A 22,484-nucleotide genomic window follows, 5' to 3' on the forward strand; every position below is an offset into this window, starting at 1 on the left:
CTTTTCCTCTTTACTTTGCATTCATCATTTTATCCATCCTTTTTGGTACATTTTATTGTCCACGCCTACCGCCCTACCCCCAAAAGCCATTCTTTCAAAAGCAGTGGCAAGTGCTGGAACCAAAACAAGCTAACCAAATCCAGAATGATATTAGCATTCTTAAACTGGAAGGCTTATTCCTTAAGATGATTTGAACCCACCCCCCCCATTATTAAGCTTTATTAGATCAAATCAATAGGCTAAGTGCATGTCAACTGCAAAGCCAAACTGAAACACTTGCACTGCAGCATGTTGAACATGATGCTAAGTGGGTTGCTAAATGATAGTAAACAAATGTAAATTAATCTTCTGAGATTCACTGGCTGGTTGGTGACTTTTTACATGCCCCAAAATTAATCATCTCAGCATTTTGGAATAATATATATTAGTAAACATATGACCCACAAGGAACCAGGACAGAGAAACTGATGGCAGGATGTTAATTTTTTGCTCCACCTACTTACTAAATTGATTATGTAATACAAAACGTCAGGGAACGTGCTGAACTGAGTGCAGTGACTTGTTTCTTTGTTACTGTTTGTACCTAGCAAATTAGATCCAAATATGTAACACTTCCAGGAAAACCAAAATATAAGCATTGGTCACATATCTTAAGCCTCACTGTGTGCACTATTGAAATCTTTCTGTAGTTGTCTTGCACAAACAACCAAATCAAATAAAAATCAAAATGGTTTAATGTAATTTATTTGAAATGCTTCCAGAAAAGTTTAAGGCTATTATTAAAAAAAAAAGTCAATAGACACATTCATTTTTTCTTCTCTACCTGAACACTTTACATGCCCTTTGCCCTTTTTAAACATTTTGCTGAGCCAGTTTTATGAAAATGATTCATCATCTAATATGCTTTCCTATTCCTTTTCTTTTGCAATTTATTCCTTTCTCTCATCTTCACTGGCATACTCATTCAGCTCTAAAAATGAAGCAGTTGAAATAAATTACAAAGCCTGAAACAGAAAAAAAAATTGACTTTTTTTAAAAACTATAAATACAGAAATATGTTCTATAGGGTAAAAATGACATTTTTTTAAAAAATAAAAATACCTTGTTTTATATTGTTTATCATCTTGTCACACTGATTTCTGTAATGCACATCAGCATATATATATGTAAGATACTTGACATAGTGAATTTTTTGTAAACTTGTAGAACACAAGAAAAATGTTTTTGGCAATAACTTAGCAGTTCTTCTACCTTTGTTGGTACGAGAAATTTGCACAGGTTATGTTGTATAATATCAAGGATCATTATTAATATATGATCTTCATAGTTTGCCATACAGCACTGGCATTCTTTCTTAAACTAAGAAATAAAATATTATCCAGGGATTCCTGAAAAGTAACAGGATGTTGAACTAAGTGGTTTAGACTGCATTTAAGTGACTCATCTGCTTCTCATCATAATGAGTAGATTAAATGAGCCACCAGAAAACACAGTAATGTTTCCAATTACAGCATGAGATTAAATGCAACAAAAACTTTTAAAAGAAAACTTGAGAAAAATATAAAGGATGTAATACATCCTAAAGGAAAAGCAATTCCCTTTTTGTTTAAACTTTCTCTACATAATCCCATAGGGTATTTGTAGAGCACCATTTATATAAAATTGTCACTTAGTTTAAAAACCAACTACATGTAATTGTAAACAGACATTTACAGAAAATTAAATGTTTTAACATTAGTTTAGTGGTGTTTAAAACCAACAGTGGAGGTCAGTGGAGTGCAAAATGCTGAAGAGGGTCTATTCACAAGCAAAAGCTTTTTCCCACTCTTATCCTGTTTGGGATAAAATATATATATATATATATATATTTATACGGCACTGAAAGCAAACTACCAGCTTATTTACAAATACCCAGTATTCTCAGCATTTCGTTTAATTCTGTGCTGGCTGTAGAGTTTTGGTTGTGGTTTTTTTCAGTTGATTATTTTTAGCATTACATGCTTTGATAAATAAACCATAGCACTATGCTGACCACTTTAACTGACCAGATTTTACTAAGTTTGGTTGCTGGATCTTAGGACAGTGCTCCATTTTGAAAAATTAATCCCTAAAGGGTCACTGGTTACGTGGCCCGCTGTTTACAGTTCTTGCTGATTTAATACCACGAGAGTTCAGATAGGTTATTGCAAGATGTTTTTCTTTTTTTCCAAGAAACTTTCTTCCTTCCATGCCTTTATGAAAACTTATTATCTTGATATCCATCCTGAAACTCCATATTAAGTCCAAATCTTCGTCTGCCCCAGTAAAGGGCAAATAAAATACTTTAAAAATTATGAAAAGATTCTTTATGTAATGCATATATAAACAGTAGTTTAGAGATTCTGTTTACAGCAGGACATTGAGAATAACTGGTCAAGTACCTCTTTCATCCACCTTAGATGTTTATGGAATATAATCACAGGGCATGAGTTGCAAGAGATTCCAGCTTATACACATCGGCAGTTACAGTACTACACTCATAGGTACAAATACAAGAAGGACTGCATTGACATTGTCACAAAAAATATTTTAAAAGTGCTTCTCCAAATGGTTCCATGTATGGAATGCAAATACTGTACAGGTAAGAGACAGATTTTTCTTCCATGAACTGTAAGTTTTTGTCAAACATTCGTTTCTATTTGCTTTTCATTTTCACAAGAGTTTGTCTGTTCCATACGTTCACAGTCGATGCTGATCTCACTGGTGTCCATACTACAGTCTGACTCACAGTCTGATTGGTCCATTTGCTCGAGTGTGGTTTCTCCCTGGGGTACTCTGCTTCCATTTGGTGACAAAAGAAAGTGTGCTTCCGAGTTCAGCACACCAGCTTTTCCTGCACACGTAACTTTTTCTTTGGCCTGGCGGATACAGTTAAGCCACTGTTGTTTGTTGAAGGAGTCATTGGCTTGGAGTGAGTGAGTCTGGCTTTGAGATCCATTTTTGAAGCTGACTCTAAAGAAGTTTTTGACTGAAAGAAACAATACATATCAAAACGCTGAATGCTTTGGCTGAATGGATTTTATAATTTAAGAGTATATTTAAATAACAGAATCTGCAAAACCTTTGACTTAAGGTGTTTTCCTGCGAACATCATGTCAGACCAGAGGAAAGAATCTGGTTATCTCCTTGTTTTGTGGGGCAAGAACACAGAACACCACAAGCACTTCTAATAATTTCCTATTGCTGGATTAAACAATTTTGGTTCTGCCATGCATGAGCTACCCATAAAGCTTTAAGTGAATCAGAAGGACTAAGGCTTCTGCCACACTTCAGTGCCTCTCCTCCTACTTCTCTGCAAAGCAGACTTCCAGAACCTTCACTGAATACTGTGTCTTGTGTCAGCCAGAGACTGCCTCATCTCTTCCATTCAATTCACCAATAAAGTGAATACATACAAAAACCCCTCAAAGTTTTCACGAGATAAGTGAGATTCAAGGGACCCTTGTAATAGAAACAAGCATATTATAATATGCTTAATTAGAAGGACATTAACTCTTACCTCCTGACACTAACATGAATAGCTGCAGTCTTAACACTGAGCACTACGTTCATTGTCTGTCAGCTGAAAGACTTAATTACAGAATAGCAATCAATGTCTCCATAATACAAGGGAAGTCCTAACAGCTAAAGCTTAAGATTTCAAAATACACTTGCTTATAATTTTGGGGCTTTGCCACTACATTCTACATATTCCCCCCTTTTCAATTCAGTACAGAAGCAGGTGTGTGGAGAAATCCCATTACCAATACAGTGAACTTTAAGAAACAATCTAAAAGAAGCAAGTTGTAAAAGCAAGTTACAACATAATAAACCAGTCTGAAATAAAAATCAAGCTGTTGGATACAGATAATGTGAATTTTAGAGAAAACATTCTGATGTCTCATTGGCAGGTGTCTTAAGGTTATAATAGTTCTATATGAGCAAATAAAAAAAGGTGTAGTCATACTTCTCTCATTGTTGCTGAATGCACCACGTATGGATCCACCCAATCGCACCTCTCCATCCTGCAAGTCTTCTAGCACAAGCTCCCTCACTGGAATTGGCTGCCGATACAGCTGGTAGCAGAGCTGTTCATTATGGGTGATAGCTCGAGTAATCACCAACACTTCTTCAAAGAGAAATACGTGCAGTTTCTGTTAAAAATTAGTAAATAATAAAGCATTACTCCTTTTTTAGAACATCATTAAACCAAATACATTTAAACTCTAGTATGTTATAACCTTGTGTTTCCAACAGTTAAAATAAGGATTCCTCTCCTCCCACTATTTAAAAGTCTTATGGTGCAATAGCATATAAGTACTTAAATACACCAATTTTTAAACTTCTAAAATTATTTTTCCTGTCCTCTTCTCCGTTTCTTATGTCATGATCATGATCAATCTCTTAATGTTGAGGCCTTGAAATGTGCGTGACATTTCAAAATCTCTCTCTACAGCAGCATGCTTATACGCATTCTTCTTTCTGACAGCCACTTTCACTTTTCTCTACTGCCTGTGTTAATAAGAAACAGGCCATCTTATTCACCCAAATATTTTCAATGAACAATTACGAGCAATCTTTTTACAATTCACATGCTGCTCACAATCAGCTTCACCACAGCTCTTTGAAACTTAGAAAATTACTTTTGCTCCTAGGTGGCCCAAGTCACCTGTTATCACCTTGAAATTATGTTCCTCTTCACATTTTGCAATCTCCAGTGGCTTCCAATAACAAACAAACTGAAATTTTAAATTAATTTCACTTGATATCATGCATTGAAGTTTTTGTTTTTCACTTCCAAAATTTTCTTCCCAATCATGAGTAACTGTTTGTTGCTTAAGTTGACCTGACTCTAAATCTAAACAGACGCATTATTTGCAATTTTAACACAAGATAGAGCTTCATATTCATTTAGCTCACCACCCCATCTTCCAGTAGCTCATGTTTTCAGAAAACTATAACGAAAGAGGTAATTATAGCAGAAACATTTCCCAATATGCCTTGGCAGTCTTCTGACATTGAAAAAGTCCATCTTCATTCTATTTTTCCACAACAGATGCCTCATTTTACATCCACGAACAGTCCAGTTTTCTTCCACTGGTGCCTCTCTAAGTCTTTGCAGGACACACACCTAAACTTTGTGTTTGTTCCTTATTATGCAGTGCTGTCACCTTTTATATTAACAGCGACTCTATGCAGAGTCTGGTAAAGAATCTATCCATCATGTGTTTCAGTTTACATGTTCAGCAAATGGCTACCTTCTCATGTTAATGAAATATGAAAGAAAGCAAAAATGTGTGAGATTAAATATTTGAGGTATATACAGGTATGGATGTTTGCTCATTAAGTAGGGTTGGGATTTGGTAGGGGCTTTTTGATATTCTAAATGTGCAGCAAAAATACCTTGTTTATTTTGAAACTCAGTTTTCAAATCATCATCCACAAAATGCTGCAAATTCTTCATAATGTAAAGCTTTGTTATGGCCGATTTTAGTGGAAGTCATATGAAACTCCTTTCAATGGTGACATCTCTTATTTTCTGCAAAAGCTAATACTCTGTAATAGCAGGTGTGAAAAGGAGACTGATAACATTAAGATAAAAATTATCTGTTTTTTCACCCCAAATCAAAGAAACACACAAACATAAAAATATCCCACACTGTCAACTGTATTCAAGGAATACATCAGTGTGGAAACCTCCCAAAAATGCTGGGGAATTTTAAATACTGTTCATAAATTGAAAATAATTAATAATATACTTAATGTTATGCTACCAAAGAAAGGCAGGGCTAGTGTGGATGGAATAAATAAAGTTCTCCAGAAAGATGAAAACTGCCAGTTTCTGCTTGCTGGTTTGCTGCATGTTAACTGCCTGCCTGATCTTTATCATCAGGTGAACCAGCAAACAGCATCCATGTCATCTTTCCATCTCAGCCATATGGTAAAACATGATCCTCCTATTGCATGCATAAACATGCTACATAGAAGCACTTCCAATGCTGAAAAATGCATTTACAATCCTGCTTACTTTGTTTGTCAGTTTTTTTTAATAAAACTTTCATAACCTCAGTTAATGAGAAAGATTGTTTTTCTTTGTTTGTCCATTCAAAATTTCATGTTGTTTCTACTTAACCTTGGAGAAAAAAAAAAATAACCACAGCCTTTGACAGATTTAAAATTTGTTAGTACATTTTGTGTGTCATTAGAGACATTACTATCATGTCTCTGAGACCAGAAATATGTTTTTTATTTGCTTTTTTTTCCTGCAAGTTTTACTGAAATTTATCAGATTTATAATTTAGCCAGGATATTGTTAGGTCCCCTTAAGAGACAGACACACATATAAGCTTATTATCGCCATATACAGATATTTGATTGCTAACAAAAAAGATGAGTGTTATATATAATAGTTCATATTTATCAACTTCCTATATATGAGAGGGTGATGTTTCTGTATGTATACTCACAGCTAACTGTCATGCAAAATGAAGATATTTTTAAAAGCCATTTATGACAAAATATTTATTCCTTACCACTCCCCTGTTGTTCTTCAGTTCACCATGACAACATACAACACGTGAATTGTCAATCAATGAATCCCTTTGGCCTTCTTCAAGATAAATAAGTCTCTCTTTGTAATACCGGCATTCAGATTCACCAGTCTTTATGTTGATTTCAGCCACTATGCCCTGAATTATATTTATCTACAGAAAAACAATGAAAACACACGAACTTTAATTAGAAAATCCAATATTCAGAGCTATCTCCTAATAAGCTGAACTGTAGCTACAATAAAATACATATTAACTTACAGTATATTTTAATGAATATTTTGCAGACAAGTCTATAAGAGTATTAATATTAGGAACAGAATTAAACAGACTACAGTGTACAAAGACACTTCAGTTTGGCTTTATCATTGTTTCTAACAATGGCTTAAAAATATGGTATTTATCTCTTTATATCAAACTGAAATAGGCAGAATTAAGATAAAGAGATGTAAGAAATATAATCAGAGATGTATTTTTGTCAGCTGATAATGTGCCAATAAATGACACAGGACAAATAACCTGTCTTAAAAATATTTATTTTAAATAGATTATAATTCTCTGAAAACTGCTGCATCAAATCAGAGAATAAGAAACAGAAGAACTATCATGATCCTTATCCTGCAAAATTTCAACTAGCCCAAAACACTAAATTCTCAACTTTTGTTCATCATGAAAGTTACCTTCTGGAAATAAGGTAAATTAATTTTATTTTACAATTCCACTACTTGCATATACCTAAAATTTTACAATTTAAAGTAATAACTATCTTGCCTTTTTACTTTAAAAAAAATTAAAAAGAAAGCTTTGCCTTTTCTATAAAAATAAGCTCTCTATCTTGAACTTCCTTATACTATGCAGTCTTTAAGGACCTTGATATCAATTTATCTGAAACTTAAAATACAGGTCCTTAATTGGGCATGTGGATGTGAAGTTCTGTTAATTTTAGTCCACTCTAATAGTGATCATAGGTTGCTTAGACAGATCAACTTCCTCTGCTAAATAACTAGAGGTGAAGCAGGAGATTGGGTTGAGACATACATGCCCAAACAGATAATTCAAGTATCTGCTGATCCCAGGAGATTTATCAGGGATCAGCTTGGCCCAATGTGCTTATAGCAGACTGCCAGACAGGAAGACAAATGTACTTCATAAGCCTAAAACAGTGTTAAGAGGCAACCACAGAGAGTAATTTCTGTTTCCTAATTTAACTTGGCAAATATACAATTTATGAAATACATCATTTCAAAGATACACAGTGTTCTGCTGAAGCAGAACACCACAAAGCTATACAAGGCTCTTGAAATATCAAGAAAAAAATCCTGATGATATATGATATTTTATTAAACAATTACCAAATACAGGTACTGGAAGAAAGCATTTAAAACATTTTTTAGATGATATTACCAGACATTATGTATAAAAGCAAACCTTAGAAATAAGCAGAAGAATTCTTTGTGATATTTATGATTTTTGTTTGGGTTTAAAAGAATATGCACAAGGAGAAAAGGTACCTTATAGATTACATCTAACTGCAAGTATCCAGGCTTTGAATATAAACCACAGTTGTCCAATTTTACAACAGAGAAGTTGAGCTGGGCAAGGGATTTGGGGAAGGAATAGCAGAACAATAGTGGTCAGGTACATGTGTTTTGAAACACACTCTTTCCAAAAAAAGCAGGGCTCTCATTTTTCAGCAAAGAAATACTGAAATGTACAACATATTCAAGTCTAGGCAAATCATGAATTTTGTCCTCAAAATATTAATGAAACTTACTTATATTTAAATACTATTCAAAAGCAATAGGATACTGATGGTATTTATTTATTCATTAATTTAGAAGTATTTCAAACAAGTCTGCTACAGTAAACTCATTTACTCTGAGACACATGTTTGCATGCATGCACATATATATAAATGTGTGTGTGTGTATGTATGGGAAAGAAAAGAAATCTTAGAAACCTTTCAGAATATCTGAATCAGGTTCCTTTCTATTAATAAGGAACTTCTAAAGCCTTGGATTTATCCCTCTGGTTTTACTCCAGAAAGTGGAATGCTATTCCAACTAAAAAACAAAATGAAGGCAAACTTCAGGAACATTCCTGCAGATGATAATTAATCTAGACTCAGAGGTTATGTATGGTCTTAAGCCAGGGAATAAAACTTATCTAAATTATCTAAAACCCGAAAAGAAACCTCCACATTACCCAACTTAGATTAGAATGGTAAATGACATTGATAAGGAAATGCAAAAGGGACAAGGATCAGACAAGAGCTGTGGAAAACACCTCCCATGCCACCCTTTTTTTTTTTTTGTATCACTTCACTACTGAAATAGGATTTAATTGGGGGAGTGGGGCTAGATATTCTGTTCATATAAGTATTAGCATTTCCATATTTTATGTAGTGTCCCTTAATTAATTAATAAGCTAAACGTGCTATAATCTCCTAAAAAAACCCCAAACCCCACAGTAACTCACAGCTTCTTCAAGGTGCTGCTGATCTGGATGATCATTTGGTGTGTGTCTCAAAATTTCTCTGAGTAGTAATGGGTATTTAACTAAACGGCTTCTTGGGATGTCAAGGAAATTCCAAAGGTCCAGTTTGCGACTAAAAGGAGACTCTAAGCAGCGCTGTAGGAAATCTTGCACTCTGTGATCTTGTTTCTTGTGATCCAATAAAGCTTTGGCTGCTACTTGATTGCTGCAGTAACTATCATAGGAGTTTAGGCATGGAAGCTGCGGAAAGGAATAAAATATTCTGCAGCTGAAACAAAGCACAGTTTGCTACATCGAAAGTTTCAAGTGATTCAGGATGTCAGAACTCATGCTGAGATCTTTTAGCTGGAGATTTATCCACAATTTATTGATGATAATATTTCCAACATATACAAAGGTCCTCTGACCATCCCGTTCATCATTTAAACCATTTAGAAGCACTAGCCCATCTCTCAGTTCCGACAGATGTCCAGTATTATTCCAAAGCATTGAAAATATCCATGACTTAAGACAATAGTTGAACACAGAAGTCTGATTTTAATTATGAATGGAAATAAAAGCCTAGGAATGAGTAGTCCCAAACCCAGCCTTTTTTAGATAAGCAAACTTCTATAGTCAAACTTCTGCATTGCCTTCAAGAACCTTGACCAAACTAAGATGACAGAACAGTGCCTTAAATCTGAAAAAAGCTAGCTTGTATCTTGATTAGAACAATATATCCATTTACAAAAACTGCTATATTAACACACTATTATATGCAAAATCTTCAGCAAAGGAAACTAGACTCAGATATAGTCAGACCAAGAGAAGTTCACTAGTGTTCAAATGCACCAGAAAATAAATATATTTAGAATTACCTTACGCAAAGAAAAAGAGATAATTTTTGACACTTACAAGTTTATCATTAAGTATTTGCATTATGTACTAGTAGTGATCATGTTTCTCTCATTTACAATAGGCCACTGTTCATACAGAGCTGCTAAATGTTACCTAGTATCTTAAAAATTTCAAGCCCTTTTTTTCCTGCTAAATTTCATTACTTACATATAATTACAAGTGAACTTTTTGCATATCTGAATCCTTTAAAAAATACCTCTTTTTTAATATAATGAGCAATTTTATCAACAAAACTAACAAAAGCTATTTTCAGCATTTATGTTATTCAATGCTAGTGAAAGTGAACTTACCAACTTTTTCTTTTGTGGGGCAGCAATAGCATCTCTCTTGTATCCCTGCCTGCCTTATTTTAACAAGCTTCTAGAAAATTATTACCTTTGACAGCACTAACAACTACCTGTTACCTTGACTGGAACAGACTGACATTTAAAAATAACGGTAGGGTGCCCTTACACAATGTGACTGTTCAAGCTTCATTTCCCTAGGAAACCAGAATACAAATGGGGGCAGGTTCTTAAATGATCTACATCAGACAAACTCTAGTCTGACTCTTCATTTTTATTTAAAGCGTATTAAATAATTGCTCATCTCCTGAATAGCAAAAGCTATAAAAACAACATCCTAGTCTAAATCTTTTCAGGGGAAATCTCTGAAAAGATAAAATATTCCATTATGTCTCTAAATAGTTGCATTAGCTTTTAAAAATACTTTGACAAAGTATTTTTGACATGTTATGCTAGATATGGGAAGGAAATTGTCTGATAAAAACCATGTTGCAGCTCTAAACTAAAGTTCCCAAACTGATTAAAAACTCTGCCTTACCCAACCCACAAGGATATGGCCAACATGTTCTGTTGATCCATCAGGTTTCCTGACTTCTTGAAGTCGCCTAAGAAGATCTGGTCATGATTAGAAAAAGAAGAGAAACTTCACTTAATGAACCAGCTGACTATAATCTATGTGCAATAGTAACATAGGCAAAGACTACTTGAGTTTTACCTTCATGTAGAGGAATTAGAGAGTCCAAAGTTCCAAAAATTTGGTTCAACTCTTGCTCTGTCATTATGGAAAGTTTAAGCATTGGGTCATGATAAGCCTGAAAAGAAAAAAGAGGAGCTCTGTAAGTAATATATAATTGGTGACTGAAAAATTAGTGGTAGCATTTAAAGCTCCCTGAAAGTAAAACCACACCAATCCCTGAGAATGTTTTCAAGTTTCATAACCATATCTTAAACTATCCATTTCATGTTTAAAAAAAAAAAAAACTAAAAAGCAGTACATTTAAGTGTTTCAGAAAGAATGGGAAAATAGAAATATATTTTGGGTTTTTTATGTTTTGGGGTTTTTTTCCCCTCTTACTGTCTTAGCAATTATAAAAAGCAAGGATTATTTTAAAAGTGATATGAACCAATGAATACTGTTTGTTGTGATTTCTTTTTTTAAAAAAACCCATACCTTTTTTGCTAACTTCAGATCCTCTATCAAGTCTTCTTCTCCCTGGGAAAGTTCAAAGATAGCCTGTAAAAAAAGACACAAATATTATAAAATATGTTTACTTAATCCATACCCTCCTTGAGTTGATGTTATATTCTGAACAGCTATCTTAATACTACGTAGCAGAATTTCTCTGCTAAATCAAATTGCAGAAAAAAAGTCAGGCTTTATTCCATAGGTATGGAATCATGTGCAGTGTTTTTTAAAGCAGAGCTATAGCAGATTGTCCATAAAATGCTTATCTAAAATAGCCACAGAATTAATTTTTTTCAAACAGATGTGCTTCCAGATGGGGGAGCTATCTTCAGCGTGCTATTTTGACTCAACTATATCTTAACCATTTATACAACTATTTGCATAGGTGTTTGTTGTGTTCCATTTCAACACATGCAGTGGTAAAAGTTCCAGGTCTAAGTAAAAGACAGATCTTTAAAACATTTCTTTGGTAGTGAACACTTTTGTTTTGGTACCAGTTCGTTGTTTGGTTTTTTTTAATTTCAGATTAAAAATAACCACCACCCTAATACACTGGCTTATCAAAACACCATTGTTTCATTCTGAACTTGGGTACCATAAAAGTTGACAACATTTTGGTCAGTTAGAATTACTAACTTTACAGTCAAGCCTTTCAACCTACATAAATCATGGAAGAACATCTTCAGCTACTGCAGATTCTCCTAGCTTGATAATATGCATACATGGAAGGCTTGCCATAGTGTGAGTTAACTGACAATACACACACGGAAGTGGTTCAGATATTCTGTTGAGGCATACAGCGTTAAGAACTAATACAGTTTATTTTTCAATAAGCTGCCTTTGAAGTTCTCAATTTTAAAAGTTATTTCCTATTCATTCCTCTAAAATGTTAAAATCTGCACAAGAAATGCTTGATGTTACTGTTGTTTGATTTATGACTCAGTCCCTGAAGTATTCTCAGAGAGATTCTTACAAACTTTGTTGATATGGCTAGAAATTTCTTTAGGGAAAAAAAAGTATTTCTTGATTCCGCAGGAGCTCTGTCATTAGCTGTAACATGAACTATTTAGAATTTGTCATGTACAACACATTAAAACCACCGATGTACTCTTTTTTTGCTTTGGAAGATACATCTTTTGATCAATATTTCATTTTCTAGCACTGAAAACGTCCTCAAAGACACTCTTTTCCAACAAGCAAAATGATTGTACATTTCTGTGCATACATATCACTTGGTAAATACCTGTTCCTGAAATAGCATGCTCATCTATCATTACTAGAACAACAAAATGAAACATCACTACAGAAACTGTCATACAGAACACGTACACAAATGCAGCCAATCACAGTAAAATCTATCATAGTAACTTCACATTTATTAAGGAAATATGATGAGCTGATTTTAAAAAATAATATATTCATCTAATATAGCTTGAATTATAAAGACTAGGGATGGAATTCTGCTTCTAGTGGAGGTGGTGACATTCTCTTTAATTTCAGGACAGCTTCAGGTGCTATCCTAATGCCTACTAGCATTTCTCAACTCCATGCTTTAAAGATGACTTTTGAACATGAAATGTATGGTAAAAAAAATAAATAATTACCTCTTGACGCTTGATTTCTTTAGATGTAAGCATGTGATTGACACAAACATCAAAGGTCTCACTCCATAGTTTGCTGTCTCTCCGCTTTGTGTTAGCAGGGGGCATATTTCGAGACCATGGTCGGGGACTGAACAGATCTGGGCGACTGTCACTACGGAAACTGATAGAACGCTAGAAATACATAGAAGAATAGTTTTTATTGTTAGAACAGTTTCACATTACACATTTTTCTTCTAAGGAATTTACATACATAGTTCAGTACAACAAACAAATGTTATCTGATTAGTTTTTACTGTGAACTTAACAGTAATGTGTAGTACTGGGAATGTAAGAGAAATTATTTTAATACATCTTTATGGAAGGCCAGGACTTCCATTCCTGCAATGAACTATGCCCATGTCCTGTTCTCAACATGTTTAAAACTATACAATGCATTCATATACTACACAACAAGAATAAACTACAGGGATAACGGCAGAATGGTCCAACACACTAACATAACTGATCAAATACAAAGCTTCAATTCAATAAACAGACAGGAATTATTCATGCATTACACATACCTGCCTCATTAGATCCCTAATGCTTAAAAATTTAGAATTAATGCAAATTTTAGAGACAAAACTAGTACGAATACTTTTTTTTGGTTCATTTTGAAAGAAAGATTCAACTGATACACAGAAAACTCCAGAAAGTTAAGACACCACAATCTGGTAGATAAACTCATCTTGTGTATTAACTGAAAGTCAACAGAATTGTTGAGTTTTGTCTATTTGGGGGCGGGGATTGTTCAAAGATGTCTGTACTGAGATACAATAGGTCCTACCTCGAGGATATCAGATGAAAAGGTGCATTACATCAAACACATATCAATGGTTTAAGGAAAAAAAAAAGTTTTCTCAGTTGGGCAGAAAGAGAGTTCATAAAGTGAGACTGGCCTTCAAAACCTTTCTTCCTATCTTAATAAGTGTCTTGCTACCTGATGGTGGCAATACTTTTTTTTTTTTTTTTGGTAAACTGTCAGAATCATGAAAGATTTGACTGTTATAATCATTCCAGATATGTCCTTAAGCAGGATTTAATAATTAGTGCTATAATACTCTGACCAAACTGGTTTTGATACATAGAGAAACCCTTTCAACTGGTAATATTCTGCCTCTTCAGATTTGCAATGAGATCAAGAAACTAATTCACATACAAAGGTATGAAATGGTTATCTGACTGAAAAGAGAAGGGCAATAACATTATCTTTAAGGAAAAGGTATGTCAATATCCATATTTTAACGTTTATGACAAGCCACAAGCCAGAGGCTTCTCACACCACTTGCTCCTACTTATTTCTCAGCATTTGAAGAAACATGTCAATCAGTGCTAGCAGATAGCAAATTGTGAAATACCAGTCTTGTGTTCTACTATTGTAGAATCTTTCTTAATATTTCTGGAGCCTCTAAACCCTGATGATGTGTACCAGCACCTCTGAATCTATTATGTGGTCTGGTCTTAAACTTCAATAAAAACAAGTCCAATTTTAAGTGAGACTTGAGAGTTCTATTTGCCTGTAGACTCTTAGAAACAGTTCAGGCTAAGGATGGATACCTTATGCCTTCAATGTGCTATTCTGAAAAGATTCCTTTCTTGCTGCTTTAAAATTAGAGGCTTCTTTTTGAAGTCCTACCTCTGAAATGCCTCAAGTATTTCACATTGTTTAAATACTCTACAGTTTTGTTGTTATTTAAAACCTGCCTTACATAACACAATCATCTTTCAATTGCCTTGGGTAAGAATATTTAAAACAAAATAAATTCTCTTCATTTCCAAGTTGAAAGCAGCATATACAAAGTACAGTATTTCAAATTCTCCTCTGAAGATACAAGCCCATGAAATGAAAATAGTGCCTATAAAAACGATATTTTTTTAAAATATCAGAAGACATAAATGAAAACTGTGGCTTTTAGCAGAAGCCATTTTGAGCCCTACTTGGAACTGACAAAACCCTTAAAAATAAACACACACACATATGTATATACCAACCTTCCAACACTTTGCAAGTCAGGTGCTAGTCTTCCTTCAAGAGTTAAGAAGATAAAGAAACACACGTGAAACTACATGCTTAATTTACACTTGTTATAATGATGAATCATGAAGCCCATTATTTTCACATGCAAATGGAAAGACTGGGGACAAGAGGCAGGTGTGTTGCATACACAAGTCACCCACCACAAGAATGCAGCCAAGCAGAACAGTTGTCATTCCATGACCCAAGGTGGAATGCCCCTTTCCATGCATTCCCATAGGTATCCTCCAGTATATAGCTCCTTTGTTTGTGGTGGTTTCTTAAAGGAATGTTTTATGTTGAATGCAAGAAAGTACTTATAACAAAAGGCACCAGGCAGACTGATTTTTAAAGTAAATGCCTTGATCTTGAAACCTTTTAACAAATAGTCATATATCATGTTACAAAATGGCATGCACCCGTAACAGGAAACTGAAATTACATACAGTGTTTTGAGAAAAGTAAGCTTTCACATCCACTGATAGTAACGTTCCTTTGTGCTGCACGAGAATGCTTGATACTATTCTCTACAGCCCTATACTGTCCTCCATTGGGCAGAAGGGGCACAAAAAGGCTAAGAAACTCAAAAGGGAACCAAACTCCCCAAAATCCTGCTTGCTTATCATCTTTACTACCTGGACAGAGGAACTATATATTTAATTGATTTCTCTCATACATCACCCTTTTAATTAACCATAGAAAGTATACCTTGCTTAATATTAATAATGAACATAGGATTGAGGGTATTTATTAGGGGAAAGGGACAGAAATGTTTTAAGGTGTTATTTAACAATGAGGACAAATTTCACTTCAAGAGCAAGTGGTTTCTTTGTCTGGCACGTTTCCTTCTTTTATACACTAACACAGCAAAGGCAAAAACACTGACTGACTCATCCTGGTACACTAAAGTCTAGTTAGGCTGGGAATCACATACTTTAGTGTGGAATCCAAGCTTATTTTAAGATATTATCTTTTCCTTTGCATAAATGTTGCAGAAATTGGCTTGTAAAGCTATAAAGAGACAAACTAATACATCACCAGGGAAATAGTATTTAATGCTAAAATTAATACTTTGTCTCTTAAGAGTCAGGCATACTTCAATCATCAATGCTGTAACAGGCAAGAATAGAAATGAGATATAAACCTATATAAGCCTAACTAAAGAAATCCCCAAATAAACAATAAATTATTTCAATAAAACTCTCTGATAGTTTAAGATAAATGTACAACATCAGTTTAAGCATCTCAGTTCTACTGTTTTACCCATTTTTTTTTTTGCAAACAGACCGACCCATTTCAGTTTAGTGGAATAGAGCCCTAAAATGAAGTTCTACCAGAAATTTTTAAAAACAAGTTTAAAGGTACTCTGATGGTATCTTTGGTTGGTACATGCCATGAAAGGCGGGGGAGAAATCAGTCATACGATAGAATCCCATGAAGGAATTGTAGGAATGTCGAAGCAGCATTTCTATGCCTCCAGTCTTTTAAAAATATTTTCCTAGTTTGTGGCTTCATTAAAAAACATGTCCAGCATACTGGTTAAAAATTATGCCCATCTGGGATTATCAAAACCTCCAAAAACTAAAGGAGCTGGGGAAGAATCCAGCCACAACCCCTGATTTTGTTTACTGTATTTATCTGCCTGCAATAGCTTTCATTGGCTGTTACAAGACTGTTACTATGAAGGGTCTATGTGCTACTGATATTAATTCATGCAATTAACAAACCTTAATTTCAGCTGCAGTAAAGCAAACAGTTTTATGTACTGGGAAAAGAGCACTACAGATCAACATCCTAGCATTCAGAACTGATGTTAAAAAGCATTTTCCTCTTAAGGATTTTTAGAAGTTTCTGGTGTCATAAGATAGATAAAAATAATTTGGACTCCCTACTTAAATTCAAGACATACTGATGAAAACTGAAGCTGCAGAGGAAGCTAGCAAGACTTTAATTTCTCTCTTCAGCATCAGCTAGAGTTCTTTTTCTGATCCTATTTTCATCTTTTAAGCCGAACAGCACAGCTGTAAGACCAAGCAGAAACAAGCAGATCATCATAATCATTAGCCTAGCTTGATGCAGACTGACAATACAGCTATGAAATAAAGTGGTTTTCCAGGTGGATAAACAAGTAAGAAGATGCGCTTAGCATTTGGCAACCTGAAGATATACAGACAGACTCTGTCATAGATGAATCTAACAGCATTATATTAGTCAGTCTACAGTGCTCTATGCGACAGAAACAGAGTGACTACAAATAGTGAAAAAAAAACCAGAAAGCAAGCTGGAAAGACTTAAATGTATTTTGTTACTTGGAGTCCTAGGGGAAAAGTATCGACAATAATGTGGAAAATTGTAATAAAGTTAGGAAGACACAAAAAATCAAATACTTCTGTAATTGATAAAATATGCAAAACACGAAAAGTTGCTAGGAACATATCTTAAAAGACACTACACAGATCTCAGACACAGAGGTGTTTCTCCAACTGGCATGCAGAAAGTCCTTTAATATAAAGTGGAAGTTACATGTACAGAGGTAAGGGAAATTATGCACAATAAACTTTTTTCCCCCTCTTACATGTATCTTCCATTCAGAAAGAATATGTAAGAAGGTTTGTTTGAAATGCCATAAAGGAAACTCAGCATTTTCTAATCCCTTTTATTGATGCTGTTGGAGTGGTCTTTTTGAACTGATATTCTGTTGGCTTTGTTTTGTTTTCTTCCAGGGGAAGAAGTTGTTTGTTTTGGATGTTGTGGTGGTTTCTTCATTTTACAGATACAGAACATCTAACAGCAATGGAAGAAGAAACATGGGTTTTGACTGAAATAACTTAACAATGAAGATACATAAAAGTTCATCCAGTCAGAAAAATCAACACCATTTTCTTTTTACAGGTATTACACCATAAAAAAAAACCCTGTTCTATACTGTTCCACAAGGCACAGCGACAGTTATGTCAATACATAATAAAGTAAATAAGCTATACACGCTTCCCAGAATATTTCTAACTAATTCCAAATGGGACCCCGAACACAAGCAGCTCAGTCTTTTTTCCCCTGTTCTGTTGTTGCTGACAAAATCAGATAAGAAGTCAATTTACAGCCAGCTATGAAGGCAGCTTTGAGAGACATCACCAGCATTCATCACTTGGAAATGGATTCAGACCTAGGATTTGGAGAACATACAGGTTGATGTCTCATCACAGCTCCTTCAAGCACATAGTTACTTAGACGACATGGCATGAATAACATCAGTGTTTAATCTGCTTTGAAGCAGTTAATTAATATATAATCAGTACGAACAGAGCAAGACAGAAATGCTTGTAACAGTAGGACTTGCAATGAAGCCACCATTTTGTCTCATTATTTTTGTCAAAATTTGCCCTGGAACACATTTATGTAGCTCTCATCTTGGGAAGCGGCTACTACATGCATGAAAGGATAGTTTGTTTCGGAGAGTCTAAATCAAACTTTATTAAATACAAATTGTACTGGACAAGCCAGTCTCAAAGGCATTCACTACAGAACGATAGCGTAGGTACTTAAATGAGGACAACAGCTGTCTAAGGCTGTGAAAAGGGAAGCGCCATGCTCAGAAGCAGTTTAGCCAAGAAATTAATTCACTTTCCACACTCCTCACAACTGGAACTAATGTAGTCCTTTCAGAGTCAGGCCAATTTTTTTCCTGGAGGCAGACTATGGAGGAGATTTATACACCCAAGGGAATACAGGCATCTCTGCTCTAGTCACGCTATAATACACCTTCTGGATCAAACCCAGACTGAGAGGAGTTCAGCCATTTTGCCTTTCCTCCAACCCCACACATGATGCGGCTTTTCTATGCAGATGTTTGCACTTTCAAAATCGTAGAAACCCAACACAGGAAAACACAGTTTGTTAAAGAAACTCTGTTTCTTTAACAAAAATAATGAATTTTTTAACAAAACAAATTTTTTAATAAAAAATTTTGTTTTCTAGATAACTACCACTACAGAAAAATGGGGTTCTTTCCCATGACTTTTTATTTGTCATGAGACTTGCAGCTCTAAAGTTTTATTTCTTTCCTCCTTGAGATTAACAAATAACTTCAGTAATGCTCTAATCAAGCTTGTTTTGATTAAGTAACGTTTTTAATACATTCAAGATATTTTTGTATTTCCTCTCATCAAAGAAATTAGGCCTGTTGAATAATTTTCTTTAGATCTTATACATGCCTTCTTACGTAAACTGTTTTAAAGAGGAAACAGTCTGGCTTTCTAGGCTAGACCCACAGCAGCATTGCAGCTCCCAACTGTCTGCCACTCATGATAGCCGTTAGGAGCTGAGCACCCAAATGTTTTGCAGTCTCTAGGTCTTGAAGGCACAAATACTTTATAAACTAAAGTTCCATTAGTCTCCAAGTACGTTAAATATGATGCACCTAATCTATAATATAGAAATTACAACTACAAAATCATTTAATTTCTAAACTGCATTTAAAATTTGCTTGCCCTTTATTAATTTTCATCATCAGCTTTGCAAAAATGACTTTTTTCCAATTGTTCACTAGCTCTTCTGTTTAGGTAAGGTCAAATTCAGCACACAGAAGGAAATTTAGCAGTCCTACGTGACTAATTGTACCCAAAATAACATTTTCAAAGAAACCAGCCAAAATAAATAGAAATTGTCATGGAAAATTCTGTTCATCTAATTTAAAAAGCAATCATAATCCTTTAGTATAACAACTTTTATATGCTACAGGTGCAATAGTTTTCTTACTAGTAATTAAAAAACATTTATTATCTGGACAGAGAAGTGGTTTTTTGAGGGGAGAGTTCCGAGTTTTCAAGTTGAGTTACTTTGTGTTCCTAAGTTGCCTAAACCTGTTTAGCACATTACAACGGGGTGTGTGCGCGCGCGCCCAGGTGCAGTTCACATTCCCATGCTAACCCTAGAAGAAATTGTGACTATGTATGCATTCCCCTTTTAGCAATGCAGTTCAATGCAGCAATGCATTTACTGCGATTACCTGAAGTGTCTGGCTGAACCGCTTCAATGGAGTGGCTCGTACAGGAGGAATGAGACTCGCTAGTGATGTAACTCTGGAAAGCGGCTTCACCCGTTTGTTGCTGGGCTCCTGTAGTAGGGAGGAGGACAAGGGAAAGGAGAAAAAAAATGGGGGCAGTGTGAGCATTATCAGGTAAACGTTGCTAACAGTTTTGCTGATTTTCCTAAGAAAGCATTTGTAAAAAGCAAGTTTGCAAACCTGGTATATAGTTAGGGTAGTAAAACAATAGCAGTTTTAAACACTGACAATGACAGATTACTCTTGGCTGGTACATACAGATCCTGGAAACAGCTGAAAAATGTAATGATGGAGAAGTTGGCATGGCTGGAAGCAGGGGAAGGGAGGAAGGTAAAGAAAGACTAAATCATTTTATTATATTAACTCATTCATAAAAGAGAAATTTTCAGCAGTGCTCTGCAGCTAATGCATGTTATGACAATCTTGTCATTGAAAGGGATATTTTCAAGTAAAAACCAATTCTGTTTCTTTGCCTCTGGCACTGTCACTATGTGACTATGCAGTTAAATGTGTTTTATTCCAGAGTATATAATTTAGACAGAAATCTCTAACTGTAATTGTCCTTTCAGTGCATGTTCCTATGGAAATATATATACAGGCAAACACATTAATAACATGTTTACATATATTTAATTTTTGCATAAAATAGAAAGGAAAATTACACAAAAATCTACCATAAAGCATTCAATTAAATGTTTTTCTTTTTGTACATACTGTTAACAGTGCTTATAATAACGCATAGCCACTTCAATATAATATGCCAATTGTCCTGCCAATATTAAAAAAACCTCCGTTAACAGAATTAGTAACACAAGAAAAAAGTGATTATAAATACATAAAAATAGAACAGTTACCCTTGGATTCCTAACCTCCATCTGACATTTAATGGATCTTGAACACCACATGCAAAAAGCAACTTTTGACAGAAAAAGAGCCAAACCTTCCAAGTGAAGTTAAAAAACCCATCCAACATCATATTTCAAGGACATCCTAAAGCAGTTCATCTTTCTTTTTCAGCCATGCTTATAAAGTTTGTGTAGGCTTGCTATGCCTCCAATTTCCTAGACATAGCTTTAAGAAAATGAAGCATGCCTATTATCCTTCTGTTCAGAAATCCTTCTGGAAATAATGTAGATTTGTCATCCTTCCTGATACCACAAAATAATAAATCTCAGCAGCAATGATCATCATCTGTAGTACTGACAAAAAAAAAAATTCTCTTCCATTAGTAGAGCAACAGAGGAAAGGTAAGAAGCAGCTACATATTTAATTTACTTCTCAGCAGGCAGACCTGGAAATCCATAAATGCCGGCTGAGATGAGGGACAAAGTGTTTAACCCTCTAGCAAAAATAACGTATTCCACCACACATGAAAGCTGCTATTAAAGAATTTTAGCAGCCTAAATGAAGTTACATCCTTATCTTCACTGTTGCACTGCTATTCATATTCCTTCCTTTTCAGCAACCATGTCTTTGACACAGGTTTTTGAAGGGAGTATTTTTTTTACGTCATTGCAGCACCACTAGCATCTACAGCATCACCACCCCCACCCCCCTCCCCCCACAAAAGAAGAAAAATCTTTGAGATTCCACTGTAACTCATCTCTAACTGGTGGCTCTGGCTGGGGGTTTTTAATCATTTTTTACGATTATTCAGAATGCCAGTCCTGGTGCACAAATAATATCCCATGGCAGAGCCTGCTTGTTATGAATTGTGCTGCACTGCAGTGAAAGGACATGAAGTCCCAGCCAGAGTTGGGCAGTGTTATGCCAGCAGCACAGCTTTTGCTAGCAGCTCTACCTTAGCAGCAAAGATTACTTAGGCGTAAGTATCACAGCCCAAAAGCGAAACCTGGAAATCAAGACTGTGTGGATTTTCCAGAAGACAGGGAGAGGGGAATTAGGATTAATAGAAAAGATTTCTCCTTCTTTACTACTGTATCCTTTCTATTATCTTACAACTTTGCTGCTATGTGTATGTTCTTTGGTCAAAAGACAAAACCCATGCAAAAAAGTACAAATTTGATCTACACAATATCATAGCAATATCTTGCTTTCTGAAAGTTAAACCGTCCCCATAGTCCTACAGACCTTTTTCACACACACTGTGATCGGTTCACAATTTTGCAGTCTTTCAGTCTTAACTTATAACAAAACTAAGCCCCAAAGCCCTTGGATAATTTTCTGAGGAGACTACTGACAGCAGATGAAATCACAGAAGTAGTAAATCTGTGTTTCACTGCCTCTCTGCAGCATTTCATTCGACTGCATTGCAAAAAACTTGAACGACGCTTACTGAGTAGTGTTTAAAACTACGTAAGGAACTGCAAGTC

The 22,484-nt window shown here is 35.0% G+C and overlaps 1 protein-coding gene across 5 annotated transcripts in view; it reads right to left on the minus strand.

Moving 5' to 3' along the window:
• Window positions 1-722: 722 nt before the first annotated feature.
• Window positions 723-22,484, minus strand: part of ARHGEF3 (Rho guanine nucleotide exchange factor 3) — a 139,502-nt gene continuing 117,740 nt past the window's right edge. For 4 of the 5 annotated variants that reach the window (XM_049826231.1, XM_049826230.1, XM_049826233.1 and 1 more), the window contains 9 exons: window positions 20,095-20,202; window positions 13,037-13,207; window positions 11,418-11,480; window positions 10,962-11,058; window positions 10,785-10,861; window positions 9,048-9,305; window positions 6,552-6,722; window positions 3,986-4,172; window positions 723-3,007 (listed from right to left, as the gene is read on the minus strand). In XM_049826231.1, coding sequence (XP_049682188.1) covers window positions 2,661-3,007; window positions 3,986-4,172; window positions 6,552-6,722; window positions 9,048-9,305; window positions 10,785-10,861; window positions 10,962-11,058; window positions 11,418-11,480; window positions 13,037-13,207; window positions 20,095-20,202 — 1,479 coding nt within the window. In that variant the 3' untranslated portion in view covers window positions 723-2,660. The remainder of the gene's footprint in view (window positions 3,008-3,985; window positions 4,173-6,551; window positions 6,723-9,047; window positions 9,306-10,784; window positions 10,862-10,961; window positions 11,059-11,417; window positions 11,481-13,036; window positions 13,208-20,094; window positions 20,203-22,484) is intronic. The other variant, XR_007509261.1, reaches the window with a different exon arrangement.

Source organism: Accipiter gentilis, chromosome 23 (assembly GCF_929443795.1).
Source record: "Accipiter gentilis chromosome 23, bAccGen1.1, whole genome shotgun sequence".
NCBI lineage: Eukaryota > Metazoa > Chordata > Aves > Accipitriformes > Accipitridae > Astur > Astur gentilis.